We start from the raw sequence: 19,254 nt of genomic DNA on the forward strand, positions 1-19,254 counted from the left end.
GAAGAATGGATTCCAATTTGGTTAAGTGGTATTGGCTCTCAGTCTCTGTGTGTCATCTGACCACCTGGATCTGGCTGTGCTTTCTTTTTTTCTTCTGTTGTCTTGGGTTCTGCTCAATTGTTTGTTTTTTCACACAACATGGAATAATGATTGTAAGGGTTTGAGTAGCATGGTAAATATCAATTAAAAGACTATTCTACGTTATTAACTACCTTTTTTCTATGTATATTTTAAATGTTTATTTGCGGTGCGCTCTTCTTGCTAGGTTTGCATTATAGCAAAATTCTCTTGGAATATTCTTATAATGTTTTAAACCTTTTTCACTTGTATGGTATACTGAGACCTGAGCAGAATGCAAAACTATTTACATGATATCGATAAAGTTGAAGGTTAGCAGATTTGGAGGTTGTTTGTATTTTATAAAGCATAAATACAGGGACTTCATATGTAAGCAAAACAGAGCTGGAGTATGTCTTGTTACGGTTAGATTTCCATAGGCTAAGCAAATACTTTTTCCACATGGTCAGGTCTCATATTTAATAACATGAAGGATATAGAACTAATTGTTGGACCATTTGTTTGACCAATTGACCAATTGTTTAAGACCATTTTATGCCACTGAATATATAATCATGATATAACAGTATAGTAATGCAAGTAGTCCAGTGGAACAGAATGCACAAATATTTTTTTCAACATTCTTGACACAGTATATTGTGTTATGCATTCTAGATACATGAATGAGTGTGTATTTATATATACAAAATAATTATACACAGTACACACATATATGATGTAAACATTAAATTTTATTTTGGATTTGATAAATTGCGAATCATCGTTTTGACAGCACTAATATATCGGCACTTAAAAAAAAATTACATTACATTTTTTACATTTTACAATCAATACGTTCCAGTGCTAAAGCATTCTGGGTGGTTCCTAAGGTGGTTTGTCAAAATCCATTACCCAGAGTACAATACTGAACCAAGCCTGCTGTCTCCCTCTCATTTACTGAAGCTTTCGCGCCTCGATCGCCCCCCGGTGACCGGTCCCAGTATAGCCGCCCCTCTGTGTTTTCTAATGGACGCGAGGCAAACTAAATAATAAAATTACACTTCAAAAAATGTTCCCCAAAGTTAGTTTATGTCACTGAAGGCAGTTATCATCACGATGATTTCATTTCAGGTGTTCGTTTTAAAAATAAGTTTACTTTGAGTTAGTTAATTGATGCTATAAAAACGGGGGTGTGACGTCATGATTGACAGCTGAGACTGACGGCTTCTCTGAGTGAAGTTGTCACTGAGGCACTAACGGACTTTTTTCGAAATTTTTGGGAGCAGATTAGATCTTTAGCTTTAATTTCTACATTTCCATAACTGTTTATTTCACACCAACATAATTAATTGTTCTGCATCTGCGAGAGTGTGGGCGGGCTTTTGAAATCGCGGCTGTACTTCCTGCCCTACTTCCTGCGCTCTACTGCGCAACTCCGGTCCCGAAATCGCTACTGCGCAGACTCGGTCCCAAGATGTCCGCGCCGTGCAAGGGCGCCTGAAAGCTTCAAATCTGACAAGCGGAAACGGATGATGTCGAGTCGTCCATATTTTTTTACGGTCTATGTACTGAACATATTGAACAATATTGATCAAATTGACTGAAATGGTCACAGCTATATTATCATGCATGATTTCTTTACCATCAAAATATTTTCCGCCTACTATTGCATTTAATCAGTCAATCAACCTGTTGTGCGTCGCTTCTCTCTAAACCTTTTGAGAAATAATAAATGAATGAGTCATTATTTATTCAGCCATTCTCATCAAATCCCATCTTTTGTTTTGTACAATTTATTCTGGGCTATACAAGAAAGTCATTGTTGTTTTTGGAAGTGTTCGCCCTCGCCAGGTTTCTCTACCATTTTTTAGCTCTATTCGGGAGCCAGATGGAAAAGTAGATTCATCCGCCCACATCTGCTACCGAACCGCCATGTCACCTTGCGACAGAGGCTCTGCTCAAGGCTGGTCTTTCTCTCCCTTTCGCTCTCTCTCTCCCTATCTCTCTCACTCTCTCTTCTTGCAACGTTGCCAAGGTACTTGTGCAGTAAATGTAAAAAGAAGCCCTTTTAAAGCATTTCTAAAGAAACCACTGTGTTCCAGACCTTAAATCGGGGATTGTAAAACGGACGGCATTTGAGGCTCTCGCTGGAGGTCATGAACATTGTAAATAGGCTCAAAAAGCAGTGCCTTGCGACTCCTTAATTCGGTGACCCATAAATTCATCCCTGCTTTCAGCAATACAAACCTTTTTGTTCTTTATTCAAAGATCTTTAGATTAAAACTTGTTTCTTCTTGCCATACTCACCATAGGTTTAATCACAGCACTCCCATTGTTTTTGGTCCTTAGTAGCTGTCACTACCAGATGCATGTCATTCATTCCCTCACTTTTCTCTCCAAACATCTTTACGGGCGGCCATTTTGCGGCCACAGACCTTGAGATATGGGCACAGACTCTGCTGGTCGGCTCTTAATGACCTTTGCAGACATTAAGTCCAAGACATTTTCTTTATCACCTCAAGGCGTGACAGTAATCTTGGCACTCTGCGGCCCTGACTAATGCAGGTGCATACGTGTATAACTCACCTCAGTCTTCTGGATGCTGCAAGGACAATTCTGTCATTTTGTCTGAACACTGTTTCATAGGAGTCGTGCAGCATCCTAACATGCCCGAATGGTGTAATTCCAAGTGTTGCCCTGCAAGGAGTTGAAAAGTGATGTTTGCCACAAATTTCACAAAGTTATTACTTATACACTCACCTAAAGGATTATTAGAAATACCTGTTCAGTTTCTCATTAATGCAATTATCTAATCAACCAATCACCCAAGGCACAAGACCCCACCGGGTACTACTCATCTCCACTACAAATAGGAAAAAGTGGCTACAATTTGCACAAGCTCACCAAAATTGGACTGTTGAAGACTGGAAAAAAATGTTGCCTGGTCCGATGAGTCTCGATTTCTGTTGAGACATTCAGATGGTAGAGTCAGAATTTAGTGTAAACAGAACGAGAATATGGATCCATCATGCCTTGTTACCACTGTGCAGGCTGGTGGTGGTGGTGTAATGGTGTGGGAGAGGTTTTCTTGGCATACTTTCGGCCTCTTCGCGCCAATTGGGCATTTGGCATTGGGTTTAAATGCCATGGCCTACCTGAGCATTGTTTCTGACCATGTCAATCCCTTTATGACCACCATGTACCCATCCTCTGATGGCTACTTTCAGCAGGATAATGCACCATGTCACAAAGCTCTAATCATTTCAAATTGGTTTCTTTAACATGACAATGAGTTCACTGTACTAAAATGACCCCCAAAGTCACCAGATCTCCACCCAATAGAGCATCTTTGGAATGTGGTGGAACAGGAGCTGTCCTATCAATATGAACCAACATTTCTAAAGAATGTTTTCAGCACCTTGTTGAATCAATGCCATGTAGAATTAAGGCAGTTCTGAAGGCGAAAGGGGGTCAAACACAGTATTAGTATGGTGTTCCTAATAATCCTTTAGGTGAGTGTAAGTACCTACATGGACTGAGTATGCAATTTTTGAATGCAGACTTTGTAATCAGAGATTTTAGCTCTTGAAAAGAAAGGTCCTCTAGCGTGCACATGCTGAACTCTGGAAGACTTGCGTTTTTAACTGCACGAGATGGAACAGAGATGGAAAATAAAGTATACCTGAGCTTTTATAGTTCTTAATGATTGGTTCCATTTAATTATCTCTCTCAAAGCGTGGTTGAGGAATGTTTTGCCAGTTTGCCGCTAAATCAAATTAATCAATAAACATACACAAATAAGAATGGATTACATGAAACGATCATATTCTTTTTAGATTTTGCTACATTTTAGTATGTTGTTAATTGAAAGTCATCTTGTGGTGTTATATTTGTCTACAGTGTGTTTTAATAAAAAGTCACATTTTTCATTTCATAATTATTGGCAGAAAAAAAAACACTTAAAACATCTCTCTTTGTCCCCCACTGTACAGATAGCGACAGTGAGATCTATAGTGGGACAGGAGATGTGTCAAAGGACTGTCCCGAGATGATTCTTGAATCCTGGGGAGGGACCCTCAAGAAATGGTGAGACTTTTGGCCTGACTTCAGACATTTCAGTTTATAGTATTTGGAGCGCACAGTCCATTTTGAACGCGACTTCAAAAAACAAACTCTGTTGTGCAATGACAGCGTTTGTCTTCCACCTGTCAGGCAAGGAAACCTGTTGGCGCGACCAAAGGGTCTGTCTGCTCTGGTGAAGCCTGGGATCCCGGAGGCCTTACGAGCTGAAGTATGGCAGCTCCTGTCTGGGTGTCACAACGATCAGGCTTTGTTAGAGCAATACCGCATCCTCATCACCAAGGTAAGTGTTGACAACCGTTACAGTTGTTTTTTTGAGGACTCAAAAAGTCAAATTTTATCCAACTAGCATGCACGTTTCTCAACAATTCAATTGCAAATCCACATTTAGGGTCTTCTTTTTTATTTAGTTAATTTGCTGTTTTAGTTAAGTTGGCTATTAATCAAAAGCAGTGTTGGGAGGTTGTAAACATTGGTTTGTTTTGAATTTAAAGTTGCTTTGGAGCCGCTTTGGTCTTTCAAAGTGCTTTCAGTAAGGAAAGGCAGCGGTCTGAAGAACAGAAGAACTTGCGTTTTCAATGGTAAAATTGATGATCTTTACTTGCTAGTTTCCGTTTTGTCAGCGGGATGAGCCTTTGCAGTATAGCAGGGTGTTTATTTACAAAACATATTTTCTACCCATATTGATGCTTAGCTTAGATATTCGTTTAACCCTGTGAACTCATGGAAACGGAGCTAGTTGAATGTTTTTATGGTGCTGAGAGCGCATCTAATTGCCTTTTCCAAAAGCAATGTCACAGCAAATTTGAGTGATTCCACCACAACTACAGATCTAAGACAGCTGATTATCTGGGATATGACTGTGCTTTTTTTGCAAGCTACAGCTTTTTTACATGTTTGAAAAGCTATTTCTTTCTCATGCCAAGAGTGGTCAGTGACTGGAACGTTCCCACACTAAACCAACAAATGTGTAGACTGAGTAGAAACATTGCTTAGAGTTGGATTGTGGTTTCAGCCACTAATTTGGCAAGAAATGTTTTCAGTAATCCACATTTTTCTCTGATGCTTGTTATTCTCCACTTTTATTTTTTAGATAATTTTTTTTAAATTTATATTTTATATGAATATTAGCAAAATAAAGTCACCATGAAATGGATTATTGAAGTGTAAATGGGTTTTCTAAAAAGATCTTTACTTTAAATAACTCTTCTATGAATTCCCATCCTTCATTTACTCTTGTTTGAGAAGCTGTTTTACTCAGATATGCAACAGTAGGGACGAATAGGCTTCTATTTTATGCAAACTAACCACATGCACACGTTTAGGATTGTGTTTATGGGAATTTTTTATCATTCTTCTAGAATAACATTTGTGAGGTCAGGCACTGATGTTGGACGAGAAGGTCTGGCTTGCATTCTCCACTCTAATTCATCCCAAAGGTATATACTCGGGTTGAGGTCCGGACTCTTTGCAGGCTAGTCAAGTTCCTCCACACCAAACTCGCTCATTCATGTTTTTATGGACCTTGCTTTGTGCACTGTTTTTTTTGCACAGTCATGTTGGAACATGAAGGGGCCACCCCCAAACCTAACTGTTCCCACAAAGTTGGGAGCATGAAATTGTCCAAAATATCTTTCACTAGAATTAAGGGGCCAAGCCTAACCCCTGAAAACAACCCCCCACCACCACCACCAAACTTTACACTTGGCACAATGCAGTCAGGCAGGTACTGTTCTATTGGCAACTGCCAAACCCAGACTCGTCCATCAAATTGCCAGACAAAGAAGTGTTTCTCGCACCACTGCATCCCACGCTTTGCATTGCACTTGATGTAAGGCTTTGATGCAGCTGCCTGGCCATGAAACCCCATTCCATTAAGCTCTCTACACACTGTTCTTGAGCTAATCTGAAGGCCACATGAAGTTTGGAGGTCTGTAACTATTGACTCTGCAGAAAGTTGGTGGCTTTTGCGCCCTGTGCACCTCAGCATGCGCTGACCCCGCTCTGTGATTTTACGTGGCCTATCACTTCGTGGCTGTGTCCCAATACTTTTGGCAATATTTAATGCAGTTAACACAGCATCCATTTTTCTATTGTCCTTTGGCTACCGCTGCATTATATTATCATGTTCTTATTCATGCAAATGCTTTTAAACCATTCGAGCACAAAAGAGGAACGTCTGTGAATGTAATGTTTTTGTGACCTATTAGTATTAGTATTACTAGTAGTGGTAGTAAACAAAAAGCTAAAATTGTAGTGTGTCTGGTGGTAAATTTGATCAGCAAACAAAAAAAACACTCATTCAGGTCATTATCTGAAGCCCAAGCAGGTAATTTAGCATTCAGCATCTAGGGCAGTTCTACTTTCAAGCCTCTGCTTTCCTAGGATTTGTTTCCAAATTGACTAAAATTAATGTCAAAAGACTAAATTACTTTCGAGCACTGTAATGACTGTGACCAGAGGTCAGTTTGGGGTGAGGATACTCCAGAACATCCCTGCGTGCCCTCATTCTGACCTGCCACAATCAATTTACTGTTTGGTTAGTGGTAGAAGACCCCCCCCCCCCCCCCCCCAAGCCATAACCCCCAACGCTCACGATGGCTTTTTGCATGCAACCCTGCAAGTTTCCTCATGGCTTTGAAGTTTGTGCATCAACAACAAAAACAACATTGTAGTGAGCAAGATGCTCCTTTGTATGCTGATGGAGATATTTTTTGGTTACTTGGGTTTTTCTTTATGGGCAAGCCAATAATCATTGCTTTAGGAGCAACCCCTGAAATACAGCGCAATAATCAATGCCAGGCAACGAGAATGATGGTGAACAGGTGCCATAAAACACCTCAGCAGTGCAAGAGAGTGTCAAATGGTGTGTGGGTGAAGTCAAAAAATGGATTACAAAAACCCAGAAAAAAAGCGAGAGGAAAGATTTGCCAGGTAGCGTAAATCCTACAGTTTCTCTCTCAGCCATTCCAGTCTGGCCTTTAACCATACACTGTGCTGTCTTAAGCGATATGGGGCACAGAGGGTATAATTTATTCATTCATTTAATTGTGTTCTTCACTGCAGGTCATGTCGATATAAAAGTTGTGGTGCTATTTCCATCCATCTACTTTTTCTAGCTTTCCCCATCAAATACTGATATTTGCTTTATTTGCATTGTATTAATTGCAAATGTTATTCATTTAAAATTAATTGATTTTGAAATGAAGTTCTTGAATTGATTCACAACCGCTTGAGGGAGTTTGGCGTTATTGTTTGGCGTTTCACATCAGTCAGGTTTGTTTATCTTGCCTAATGCTTTTTTTCCCCTCCTCATAAACATCCAACCCTTCTGTGATGGTGTCTGACCATACGTGTTTTAACACTCTTGAGTGTGCATTGTCCTTGCTGTGGATCAATGAAAATGCAACCCGTATGGTGTTTCCAAGAGCGTGTAACTGACATTTTCACAACCTTTACTTCAATCTACAATGAGCTATTCTCTTGAGTCAGGGCTTTAAAAAAAAAGCTGGAATCTGACAAAAATAATAATATTTGCAGACAACAAAATAAATTTATGACATTATTGGAAATAAATAAAATTCTTCCCTCAAAGTAAGCTTTATTCTCTTTTATTCAAAACATATGCTTTTCTTAATGAATCTACAAATCTGCAAGATTGATTTGTTCTGTATGATACTTTTAAGAAATTGAAAATAAGTGTTGAAGAGGCATGTGAAAACAGCTGAGGCACATGGATCCTTAGGCTGAAGTAAATTGTTTGATCACAAGATTGTAACAGAGCATAAAGCATCCCGACTGTACTGTGCCAAGAAGGATCCTTTCAGCCATTTAGACAAATCGCTGGGCTGCGTCCAGCATTTCGTAGTAATATAATTTTTTCTACAAGCCTCTGTTCTACCACCTTCTATTTCTAATGGCTCGTGGGATTGATTATGTAGTCTTCACAAGCCTCCTTAAGTAGATTACAGTCTTTATGGAGCATGTAATGAAATCTTTGATGGAGGATCATTTCAATGCAATATTTTGTGCATATTCTGGAATTGTACGAATAGTTTTGTTTTTGTTCTATGTGCAGGTGGTTTTCTGCACTATTATCTGGTTTAAAAATCCCATAGACTTGGGTTGAACAAAAGAACTCGGCAAGTTATTTCTTCTGAAAATTTAGCTATATACCACAAAGATTATTGAGCGTTTATTTATCGCTATGCTATGTACAATCGACATCGGAATTTCGCTAATGCGATCGCTTTATTTTTAATTGCCATCTATCTTTTAATTAAGAAATAAAAAAATCATATAGCCACATTTTTACCCCCCCCCCCCCCCCCAAAAAAAAAAAAATTGCCTGTTCATTTAATGCAAGGCAATGGGATTATAATTCTTTACAGTGCACTGATTTTTTTCAGTTCACTTAACGATTGGTCTTTAGACCAGTAAGTGAGCTGCCATTTCCCCAGTATATGAGATGTTTGAGTCTTGCCCACAATGCCATCCCAGTGTCCTTCGACCAGCTGCCCCTCCCTCACAATAGACCCCTGTTCCTAGCACAGCCCGACATGTATCTTAATGCAGTCAACATCTAGTGACTGAGCTGCCATTCACTCTGGACTATAAGGCTTCTATTAGCGGCCCGTTCCACCTCCCTGAGCATCAATAACCTGCAAACAACGTCATTTCATTCTCGCAACGACACGCCAGTTGCCAATAAGAAAGCATTTCGGATTAGTTTTTACACATGCCTCACTTTATGGTGCTGTAATGTTGGAATGAATTTTGGCCCCATCTGCACTGTAGAGTAGATGGGGTCGCCCCCCAATAGCGTGTGTTATCAGACTGTGTCGCTGGGGTCGGCTCACTGCTGACACAGAAATGACAGTTTGTATTACTGAGAGACACACTTCATGCACTCGTCTCCTCTGGTCGTGTGTGCAAAGGTTTGAATCACTGCCACACGCATGCCTCCAGACTGACTGCAAGTTGTTTGTGCTAAATTTTTAAACATGAAAACTTTTGAATGCGACTATGATGTGATTATGACGCGCAAGTGAACTTTTCGTGTCAGGTATTTTTCTAGATGCAGTTCTATTTAGACTTCATCTTAAGCAAAACTCTTATGTTTAGTCTGCTAAAAACAACATGAAATGTAAATATTTTCATTTCATATTTATATGCAGATTTATTTAATGTTCCACAGTTCACAGGAGTTTTTTTAAACGTTTGTTTTAATAATAGAGATTGATTGGGTTGTGAAAAGGGTTTTTATTAGCTTTAATTTTTCTTTTAATTTAGCATTTTGTTTTTAGTGTATTTCTAATTTTGATATGTGCTTTTGTAATTTTTAGTAGTATTTTTTTTTTTTTGCAGCTTTATTTTAATTAACTGAAATGATCAGGATTGTTTTAGTTGATAATAACAACACAAAAAATTTGACTATTGTATTATGTGTAAAAAAAAATTGTTATTTTCCACCCATGCGGTCTTGGCTAGTTCACCAAAAAACAAAGTTGTCATAATTTGAAACATAATTATAAAAACTTGGAACAACATGCACTTATTAATTGTGGACACTAAGACCAGGGGTATTTATTACAATTTAATTGTGATGTAAATAGTCAGTTTGATTTCATGTTGTCTTCGAGAGCAGTGTATTGAGCAAAGCCCTGACTGTTGCCGTAAATGATGCCAAATCAAGTCCAGCTGTCATTTTGACCTGTACTTGTACAGCCAGTGCAGTGAAGAGATCCAGAGGGCCCTGCCTGTCCCTGTACAGTCAGTCACTTGGATCAAAAGCTCAGGCACCGACAGATGATGATGATTATGGTCATTGTTTTCTTCAGCCTTTTCTCTTCCTTTGTGATGAATCATTTATGCAGTCCTCTAAGAGTCACATTTGTTCAATAATATCTTGTTCCACAAGCTATGGATATCCGTCTTTATTAATTTCACCTCCATGTGCCAATGCGTCCTGCAGAATTTAGTTTTTTAATTTGACATCCAATCGTGCTAAATAATAGGGGTGGGAATCGAGGCCCCACGATTCGATACTTAAGCCACGATATGATATTATTGCAATTTTTTTTCCCCTTCTAATTGTGAAATGCTGAGTATTGCATTACATTAATATTTATGCATATACATTAATAATTATGAATGACTGTGCACATTTCACTTTTCACTTTAGAATTAGCGCTAATTCGGTAGCGGCAACTGCTTGAATGGTGGGTTTGTTGTTCTTAATAAAAAACACAACAACAAAACCGTACAATGACAAACTCACTTAAATAGGCACGTTTACATTTTGCATTGAAATCAAATCTTCCACCGTCATCTTGTCATTCAGCTCCTCGCTCTTTTGATAAATTAAATTTGACTCCTGCTGCTGGTCTGAGCCTGGTACACATTGTTTCAGTTTTTAATTGTAGTTAAGCTGTTATCTAACTAAATTATTTTTATTACTATAAAATATTAAAACAATGTTGGGTGAGGTGCCACAGTAGGTAAGTGATGCTAACGGTTTTGATTGTAACTGAGCGAAGTTCTGTTGCATTGCAGTGCACCGCTGGCTTACACTTGCGGGACAAATCAACATGTAACTAACGCATAAACATCCGAGAATGCACTTCCTGCACGCACAGCTCACTGCACACTTATGTGTGTGAGGGATTGGCTGTTTGTGATATTACAGTCTGAAAGAAATTTTTCAAATTATAATTTCCCACGTTATAAACGCAGAGCTGTTGCAAAAGTTTGCACAATATGAGCTGCAATTCAGTTCCTGAAAATATCAATACTGCCCATCCTTGTATCGATACAATATCCCCACACAAAATATTGCGATACTATGCTGTATCGACCCCCCCCCCCCTTAATAAATAATAACCAGTAAAAAAAAACTACAATGAAAACAACAAAGCTCAGTTGTGTATCTATAACATTAACTACATAATTGTCATTGTCAATTATAGCGAACTGTTCAGTAATTTAGGTCTCGTGCATATGGAACCCTGTTTCCACTTTGTCTTGTTCCAGCCGAGCAACTCCCATTGAAATGGGAATGCTAAAAGATTGCTTTCTCTGGGAAGTATAGGCCTCATTGAGTGCATTCGGCAAGGACAAAGTTGCATAAGTGTTGTCTATTCATTTTCTTTTTTCCAGGCATCTTTTTTTGTCATCACATTCAGTTCAGGACTGCAAGCTCACAACTCGGCTAAAAAATGAAATTGTTTTGCCACGGGGCTCGAACATTTAGCAGCAGTGCAGCTGTGCGGGAAACATTGGCTGTCATTCTCATAATCCCTTTGTATTTTATGAGCTCCTTGTTGTAATTATGTCTAGCAAACTTGTCAGTAAATCTGCTGAAGATCTGCATTTGTGATTGTGTTAGAGAAGACTCGGGCGATGATATCCTTCCAGGGGAATGAAATTCCCCCCTCCCGGAGTATCTTATTTTGTTCCTGTTTGTTGCACCATGTCAGCTACTGTGAGGGAGGGTCCTGGCTAACTGAAATGCCTGGCAACTGTAACCAAGGGGCAGGCATTGCTGCGCTTGGGCACTGGTCTGTGTAAGTGACTTGAAGCAGGAAGGAAAACGAGAACGAGGGATAATAAAACAGGGAGCTGTAGGAGACAGCAGGGAGAGATGGAAGTCTTTGATTATTTTTGAATGGGGAAACATCTTCAGGGTGTGCAGGAAGAGGAGGATAATGAGAAAAGAGGGAGAACATTGGAAAGAAGCAGAGAGAGAGAGAAGAGAGTGAGAGCAGTGTGTGGTGAGGTGTGTGTGTGTGTGTGTGTGTGTGTGTGTGTGTGTGTGTGTGTGTGTGTGTGTGTGTGTGTGTGTGTGTGTGTGTGTGTGTGAGAAAGAAGACCTCAGGTGCCGCCAAAAGGGGAGGGAGGAGAGTTGGAGAGATAGTGAGAGAGGAAAGGAAGGAGGGAGCGAATGTGATCGAGAGGCACAGTGGAAGAGAGAGCGAGACCGCGAAGGGGGAGAGGAAACTGTGAGCCACTCAGCATCTCTGAGCACCAGCAGTGAGGGGCTGCTCTCTTTTCTTCGGCTCATTTCTGCTTTGTCGCACGGTTTGGAATAGATCTGTCCTCACCTTTTTACTTGCCTCAATTTTGAAGTCTTCGTTTCAAAGTGCGTTTTGCACACCGCACGTTCGGTGCCAACTGCTGTCAACCTGCTTTGCCTCACAGATCGCAGAGCGCTGACAAGGACAAGAGCGGTACGCAGATCTTCCACTTTTGTTAGCGGACAGAGTATTTCAGAGGAGACTTTATCACGGAATGTGTCGTGGGGAAGTTGGCGACGAGACGACGAGGTCTACCTCAGAAAGGAAGGAGCTAGGCATGTAAAACTAATCAGATGCAATGCATGCAATGTGATGTGCCAAGCTTTGAATGGAACAGTGGATGGAAACTGAGAACATGTGGAATGCAGACAGGATACCCAGAGCATGCTGTCCTGATGCTATCTGAGGATACATCTTCATGTAAGCTGCTATATACCTCTTTCGGAAAACACGGGTCTCTCCTTTTTTAATCCGATATGCATGGTAAAGTTCATGAAAAGTAAATGGATTGGGAGCAGAGAAGACCAAAGCCGTCGGTGTGGCCCCCCAGAACCTAATCTTGAAATTTTGATTAGTTCCGTTTTGCCTCACTCAGACTCCTGCAGGCTACAAGCAGCGCTCTGTGCAGTGATAGCTCTGGCAACTCTCATATGCTGTCCTGTGTTTGTCTAGAGTGTCTGTCTGTGTTTTCATTCGGACTATAGAAGCCCAAAGGGTGTGGATTCAGTGGCCAAGAGGTCCCTATTCCAGAAGCAAAACATGGTGCATGTTATTGTTCTGTGACAAACTAATATGATTGGAATTTGAGACATTTGCAATTTAAATATAAGTTTTGTGGGACTCAGGAATGACCCAAGAACTTTCTTGATATCTTTTTGTTACCTTTATCTTATAAGATGCTTAATCCTTCTTATATTGTATTCACTGGTCACAGGAAACCGTTTGATCTTCGTTTACTTATCCAACAACCCCTTCTGCAATCCTGCACATTTTGCCCTTAAGAGGACAACTTAAGGAATTGTTTGACTTCATTGCAATGCTGTGGACAATTTTGTCATCCGGCCTTCAGCACAGACATGCAACCCTTTTGTGATTGTTCCTGCTTCCAGCAGCCTTAGTTTGTGGAGGAAATATCTTTGTCTGACAATTACTGAACTGCTCCCAAGCATGACTGATTTCAGAGGAGCGCTGGGCACCTTTTTTTCTTCTCCTTACGGACTGTATTGATTTTTGCCAATGCTCATTTCATTGAGATCCAGCCATGTGAAAGACAGAGGAAAAGGGGAAAAGACAGAAGATTGAGTTCTGCTGGAAGAGTTTACTGAGAAGGCACGGACACAGGATCACGTTGCAGGCCATCTGCACTGCATTTAGGACAACAGAACCTTATCAAGTGGACAAGATCTAGGACAATGAACCGGTCAGGGCTGATCGAACCGGTCCCCACTGCGAACGGCAGCCTTAGCAGTCACTTTAGCGTGTCCCTAAACCACTCCTGCCCCTTAAGCTGGGCACAGAACAAGGCCGTGGAGGCTTGCGTCTTAGAGACTGCGGTCATCGTGTTGCTGACAGTACTCATCATCGCCGGGAATTTGACGGTGATCTTTGTGTTTCATTGTGCCCCGTTGTTACACCACTACACCACCAGCTACTTCATCCAAACTATGGCCTATGCGGATCTGTTGGTGGGGCTAAGTTGCCTGGTTCCCACCCTTTCGCTGCTTCATTACCCAGCTGGTATCCAAGAGCCACTCACCTGTCAGGTGTTCAGCTACGTCATCTCTGTGCTCAAGAGTGTTTCAATGGCTTGTTTGGCTTGCATTAGCGTGGACCGCTATCTGGCTATTACCAAACCCCTCTCCTACAACCAACTGGTAACACCCTGCCGTCTTCGCTGCTGCATCATACTCATATGGATCTACTCCTGTGCGGTGTTTCTCCCATCTTTCTTTGGCTGGGGTAAGCCGGGGTACCATGGGGATATCTTTGAATGGTGTGCCCACTCTTGGCCAACATCTGCACTCTTCACTGGCTTTGTTGTTTGCCTGCTGTACGCCCCTGCCGCCCTAGTGGTCTGTTTCACCTACTTTCACATCTTCCGCATCTGCCAGCAGCACAACCGAGAGATCAGCGAGCGACGGGCACGCTTTCCCAGTCAGGAAATGGAAACTGCTGAAGGCGGCAGCAATGCAGGTCATGGGCCAGACCGGCGGTATGCCATGGTGCTTTTTCGCATCACCAGTGTCTTCTACATGCTGTGGCTCCCCTACATTTTCTATTTTCTTCTGGAGAGCTCCCATGTGCTGGACAGCCCTGCCCTCTCCTTTGTGACCACCTGGTTAGCAATTAGCAACAGCTTCTGCAACTGCGTCATTTATAGCCTGTCCAACAGTGTATTCCGGCTGGGGATGCGTAGACTCTCACAGACGCTCTGCTCCTCCTGCTCTTTCAGCCCCTGCACTCATGATGACAAGGATTTTGGAGAGCCAAAGCCAAGGAAGAGAGCCAACTCCTGCTCCATCTGAAGATCTGCAGAGGGTTGCTTGGATCAGTTTTAAGCTGCTTAATTGTTGTTGCGAAGGATTTGGCCCAGATTTTAATATAATTGTAACTTGTTCTGAAAATTAGCTGTTTCAAATTCACAGATTCAAGAAATGATCCACAGTGAGAATAAAGTTGTCTAGCAGTCATGTGAATTCTTGTAAATATTAAGATGACATCTGCCTTGGACCTGTAAATACCACTGAATGGTCACGGGCCACAACCTGTTTGACAACCTAGAGATCTGCAGTTTAGAGTGTTTGTGAGGAAAATATTAACAAGACAAAAGGAAGTGGGTTCAAAGCTCTTGCTTGTGCTAGCTCTTTTTAAATATCGAGCACACTTGCTATTTTTAGGCACATTATCCATGTTCCTGATTTGGTTGTTTTGATATTTGTTGAATTAGTTTTGTGTAGCAGCTGTAACTATAAAAACAGTTGCTTTTCAAAAGAATGAGCGCTTAAAGACCTTGTTAACTAGTTAATTTTAGCAAAGGTCTTCTAGTGGCTTTAATGGTACAGTGTGTCTTGAATCTAAAATAAACACAGGCAAATCATGTCAAAAGCGATGTAGCAAAGGACAAACAGCTTGGTCTGTATTTATTTTTTCAAACTCTTCTTTCTAGGTCTGATCTTTTTGTAGGAAATCTTGAAATACCACATGCGCACAATATCAACAAATGCTTGGAATTGTTGTGGACTGTAGTTTAGATCCCCAGTGGTGTAAAGCCTTAGCTGTTTGTAATTAGACCTATTTGCCTGCAGTGACCCTTGGAGAAACATGCAACTCAGCATGTTTTATTTTTTAATTTATATTTTTTGCCAGATCAGCTTTAACTTTACTTGACGTTCACATTACCTTGAGTTTTTTTTTCACTCACTTTTATGTATGAAAGTCCAAACCATATTTTCTTTGTCTAAAACCTTTTAATTAATTTTTCATTCGATATTTTTAATCACGTTCTTACTGTTTTATCTTTTTCTAATAGATCTGTTAAGTAATTTATTTATTTTTATAGTGTTTTTTTGAGAGTTTTAAATGGTGATGGGAGAATTTAATTATTTTTCACAATCAAATGTGTATACATTTTACAGCTATTTATGGCCAGTAAGCTACAGAGAAAATACAATGCATACACAAATTGTGTAGTTTTGTATTTTTTTATTCAGTTTTGTAAGGTTATTTTATGCTTTCTAATTCAAATTAATTTTTATTTATTTTTTTCTCCAATGATTTATGTGACTGCCTCTAAAGCATAATATTTATTGTCATATTGGTTTCTGCAAAGAGCATTGGTGGTTTAATAAAAAACTGCTCCTGCTTTTTTGTTTTTTGTGCATATTTCAGTTTGGTCATGCCTGTAAAGTTTTATTTGCTGGTAGATGTTACAGCCCTGTACTTGCTGAACTTCACAGCTCTAAAAAAAACACAATACAACTAGGCTAGTTGATGTGCATTAGATAATGAAGAAAAGAAAATGATAAAAAGAATAGACTCACTTGTGTTCCTATTAAATGGTGAGGGTGTTATTTTTTAATTATTAAAAATTTAAAGAGTAAATTGACTATTTATTTATTTTTCAACATCCAATGGGTGTGAAACTGATGAAATAGCAGTATATTCCTGTATTTATTTTGCTGATGAACCTATGATGTCTCTGTCCAATAAAAACAAAATATATATATTTAATTTAGTTCAGAGATTTTTTTAAATTTTTTATTTAATTTTTTTGACACATTTTTTTATTTATTTTTGCTGACGCTGCCTGTACAATAAACTTGAACAGTGAACACTTATTTGCGATGACTGCATCTTTTGGCTGTAGTTATCTGAATTTCACATCAATAAATTGTAAATTTAGCACTTCTCATTCTTTTTCAAACGCTAATGCGAAGCTTTCTTGATTTCAGCATGGTAAAGATCCTCATTCCTCTCCTTCTCAATGTATGTCGACCAACCGTGTGTGTTAAGTTTCCAGAGCGGTCCGTAGAGGCTGGCCAGAGTTTAAGTTGCCCATGTCCTCTAAGGCTTCAGGGCAAACCGATCCCATCGCAGCAGCCCCAGACTGCACACGCAGCAGGGCTTGCACTCGACGGCTGCCTCTAAAAAGGTTACAGCTCCCTTCAGAAGGGAAATTACACATGTGCAGTTAGAGCGAGGAGGAAAATGAAGTGACCTTTTTGAAATCTAATGAGCACATCAAATGTTTCCATGATCATGGGAGGCTTTGGACCTTGGCACCAGCATGAATAAAACATGAGTGCTCTCAGCGGTCACTAACAGTACGTCTCATTCTGCTTGCTTACACTTGTTATGTGACCTTAAAATGCGTACAACATCCTCCTTGTTTCTTCATCATTACTCAACCCAAATACCTTTCCCTCTTTGATTTGAAGTGACAATTCCATATCTGTGGATACCAGGTCTCATTTAAAAGCAGTGTCACACTTGCTGTGGGAGATTTGAGAGCCTAGCGCTTCTTAATGGCCGTGTGAAACGATGTTTGGCCGGCACAGCTGCTCCAGGGCACTGGCCTTTGCCGACATTGAAGGTAATGTATGCCATGTCACAGACACTGACAAAAGAGGGCTTGTTTTTTGGCAAATGTGTTCGTACAGGTTGTTTCAGGTCTTTTCGTAGCTTTATTTTTGGCCTGACACAGAATAGCAGACTGTTAAAAGTTAATTATTGGCATTTTTTTGTACTGTTGCCCGTTTTCCATTCTTTGCTGTTAGCTTATGCAACAGATGTAATTTGGCACCCTGGATGGCGAAACTCATAAGGGTCAATTTTTTTAAATTGAGATTTATACATATTCTGAAAGTTTAATAAATAAGTGTTCCTTTGATGTATGGTTTAAGATATATTTAACCATGGGTGGAAAAAAATGTAAATATTGAGAAAATCGCCTTTAAATGTGTCCAAAGTCCTTAGCAATGCATATTACTACTACTAATAAAGTTCTGATATATTTACAGTAGGAAAGTGACAAAATATCATCATGGAACATGATCTTTACTTAATTTCCTAATGATTTTTGGCATAAAAGAAATCAAAAATAAGTAATTTAAAAAAAAAAGTAATTTTTTAATTAAATTTACAAATACATTTTATTCAATTATTTTGAACAATGTTGTTCCACATCCTACCCAGTGCTGTCCCTTAAACAATGTGTCATATAAAGAAACAAATATAGTGAATCTATGTCGGCTATGCTTTACATTATAACCAAATTTTATACCAATTAAATTTGTACACCGATTTGAAATTAGGCTGGACCACAAGTTGTATGTATGTATGTTTCTTCATTTGGTCTCATTATGGCTCCTCTCTGTTCGAGACTCTTGCTGATGCAGCCTGCACAAGAAAGCCTAATGTCAGCGAGATACTGGTGCAGGTTGAGCTGAGGATAACAGAGCACTGATCCCTATTGAGTATTTTTAGACTGCACTCCGGTCATGCTTCTGTCATGGCCCTGACCTTTTTTTTATTGCAGTTTTTGACCAAAATTTGAGGTTGGGTGCTAAAAGCAAAACAGGCTTTATACTATTCTCATGATGTGTGTGAAAGTGTGACTTGGCAAACACACTGCACCACGGTTCATCTCGAATGTAATGATGCTTCTATAATATGGTTTGTTGAAAATAATAATGCATAAAACAAACAGTTAGGCTAATGTCTATCTATCTATCTATCTATCTATCTATCTATCTATATATATATATATATATATATATATATATATATATATATACATACACGCATTCTGACTTCCCCTAAACTCAAGGGGTGAGACCTGAACAACACTTATCTGTGTTTAAACTCATTTAAGCCTTGCCAATTTAAACATTCAATAGCAAGAAGATGTGAAAGAGAACTCTCGTGCTGTAAGTAGATTTGTGTGTGCGCTCATTCGAAGTGTGCATGCAGAAATATTGAGTTCTCTTTTAAGTCTTGTGCTTGAATGGACAAATTCACAGAAAAACAATGTCAACATCCTTGTCTTGGTGAGGTATCCTAGCAAACATAGTATGTTATGTCCCAAGTAAAAGTAAAAAAGACTATGTATGTGTATCTGTGTATTGGATCCATGCAATATGTCTTAAAGTGACAGCAGCCTAATATTCCTGATGTATCTATGCAACAAAAGACAAGGAAATCACTCTAACAGTGTAACTTTAATAATGTTGTTTGTAGTTTAATTAATTGTTTGTTCTAAGCGATATCCCCGTCATACGGCTGCCGTATTCCATCAGGGATACCTTTCAAAAAAGGGAATAAAGTATCCATGAGGATAAAAGTGTCCAAAGTGAATAAGGGGTCTGGTGTCTTTGTTGTGCTGGGGCATGTGCAGGGAAGGTTGTGCTCAGATGGGTTGGTCCAGGTGGCCGCACGGCGCACGCACTTTCCTTGAGGGCCGTAACGACAACACATACATCCCTGCACAGGGATACGACTACGGCAACTAACGGCCCGGCGGCACGGGAATCCCTCCCAGCTC

At 39.8% G+C, this 19,254-nt stretch overlaps 2 protein-coding genes across 3 annotated transcripts in view; both read left to right on the top strand.

Annotated features, from left to right (window-relative positions):
• rabgap1l (RAB GTPase activating protein 1-like) overlaps positions 1–19,254 on the top strand; it is a 99,751-nt gene that overhangs the window by 26,686 nt on the left and 53,811 nt on the right. The window contains exons 12-13 of one of the 2 annotated variants that reach the window (XM_067415858.1): positions 4,050–4,143; positions 4,270–4,420. In XM_067415858.1, coding sequence (XP_067271959.1) covers positions 4,050–4,143; positions 4,270–4,420 — 245 coding nt within the window. Of the gene's footprint in view, positions 1–4,048; positions 4,144–4,269; positions 4,421–19,254 lie in introns of those variants that run through there. The other variant, XM_067415855.1, reaches the window with a different exon arrangement.
• gpr52 (G protein-coupled receptor 52) lies at positions 11,407–16,442 on the top strand. Its single transcript, XM_067415847.1, has 2 exons — positions 11,407–12,632; positions 13,147–16,442. Exon 2 carries the CDS (start codon positions 13,625–13,627, stop codon positions 14,735–14,737), a length of 1,113 nt encoding a protein of 370 aa, XP_067271948.1. The 5' UTR covers positions 11,407–12,632; positions 13,147–13,624; the 3' UTR covers positions 14,738–16,442.

Source organism: Pseudorasbora parva, chromosome 14 (genome assembly GCF_024679245.1).
Source record: "Pseudorasbora parva isolate DD20220531a chromosome 14, ASM2467924v1, whole genome shotgun sequence".
NCBI lineage: Eukaryota > Metazoa > Chordata > Actinopteri > Cypriniformes > Gobionidae > Pseudorasbora > Pseudorasbora parva.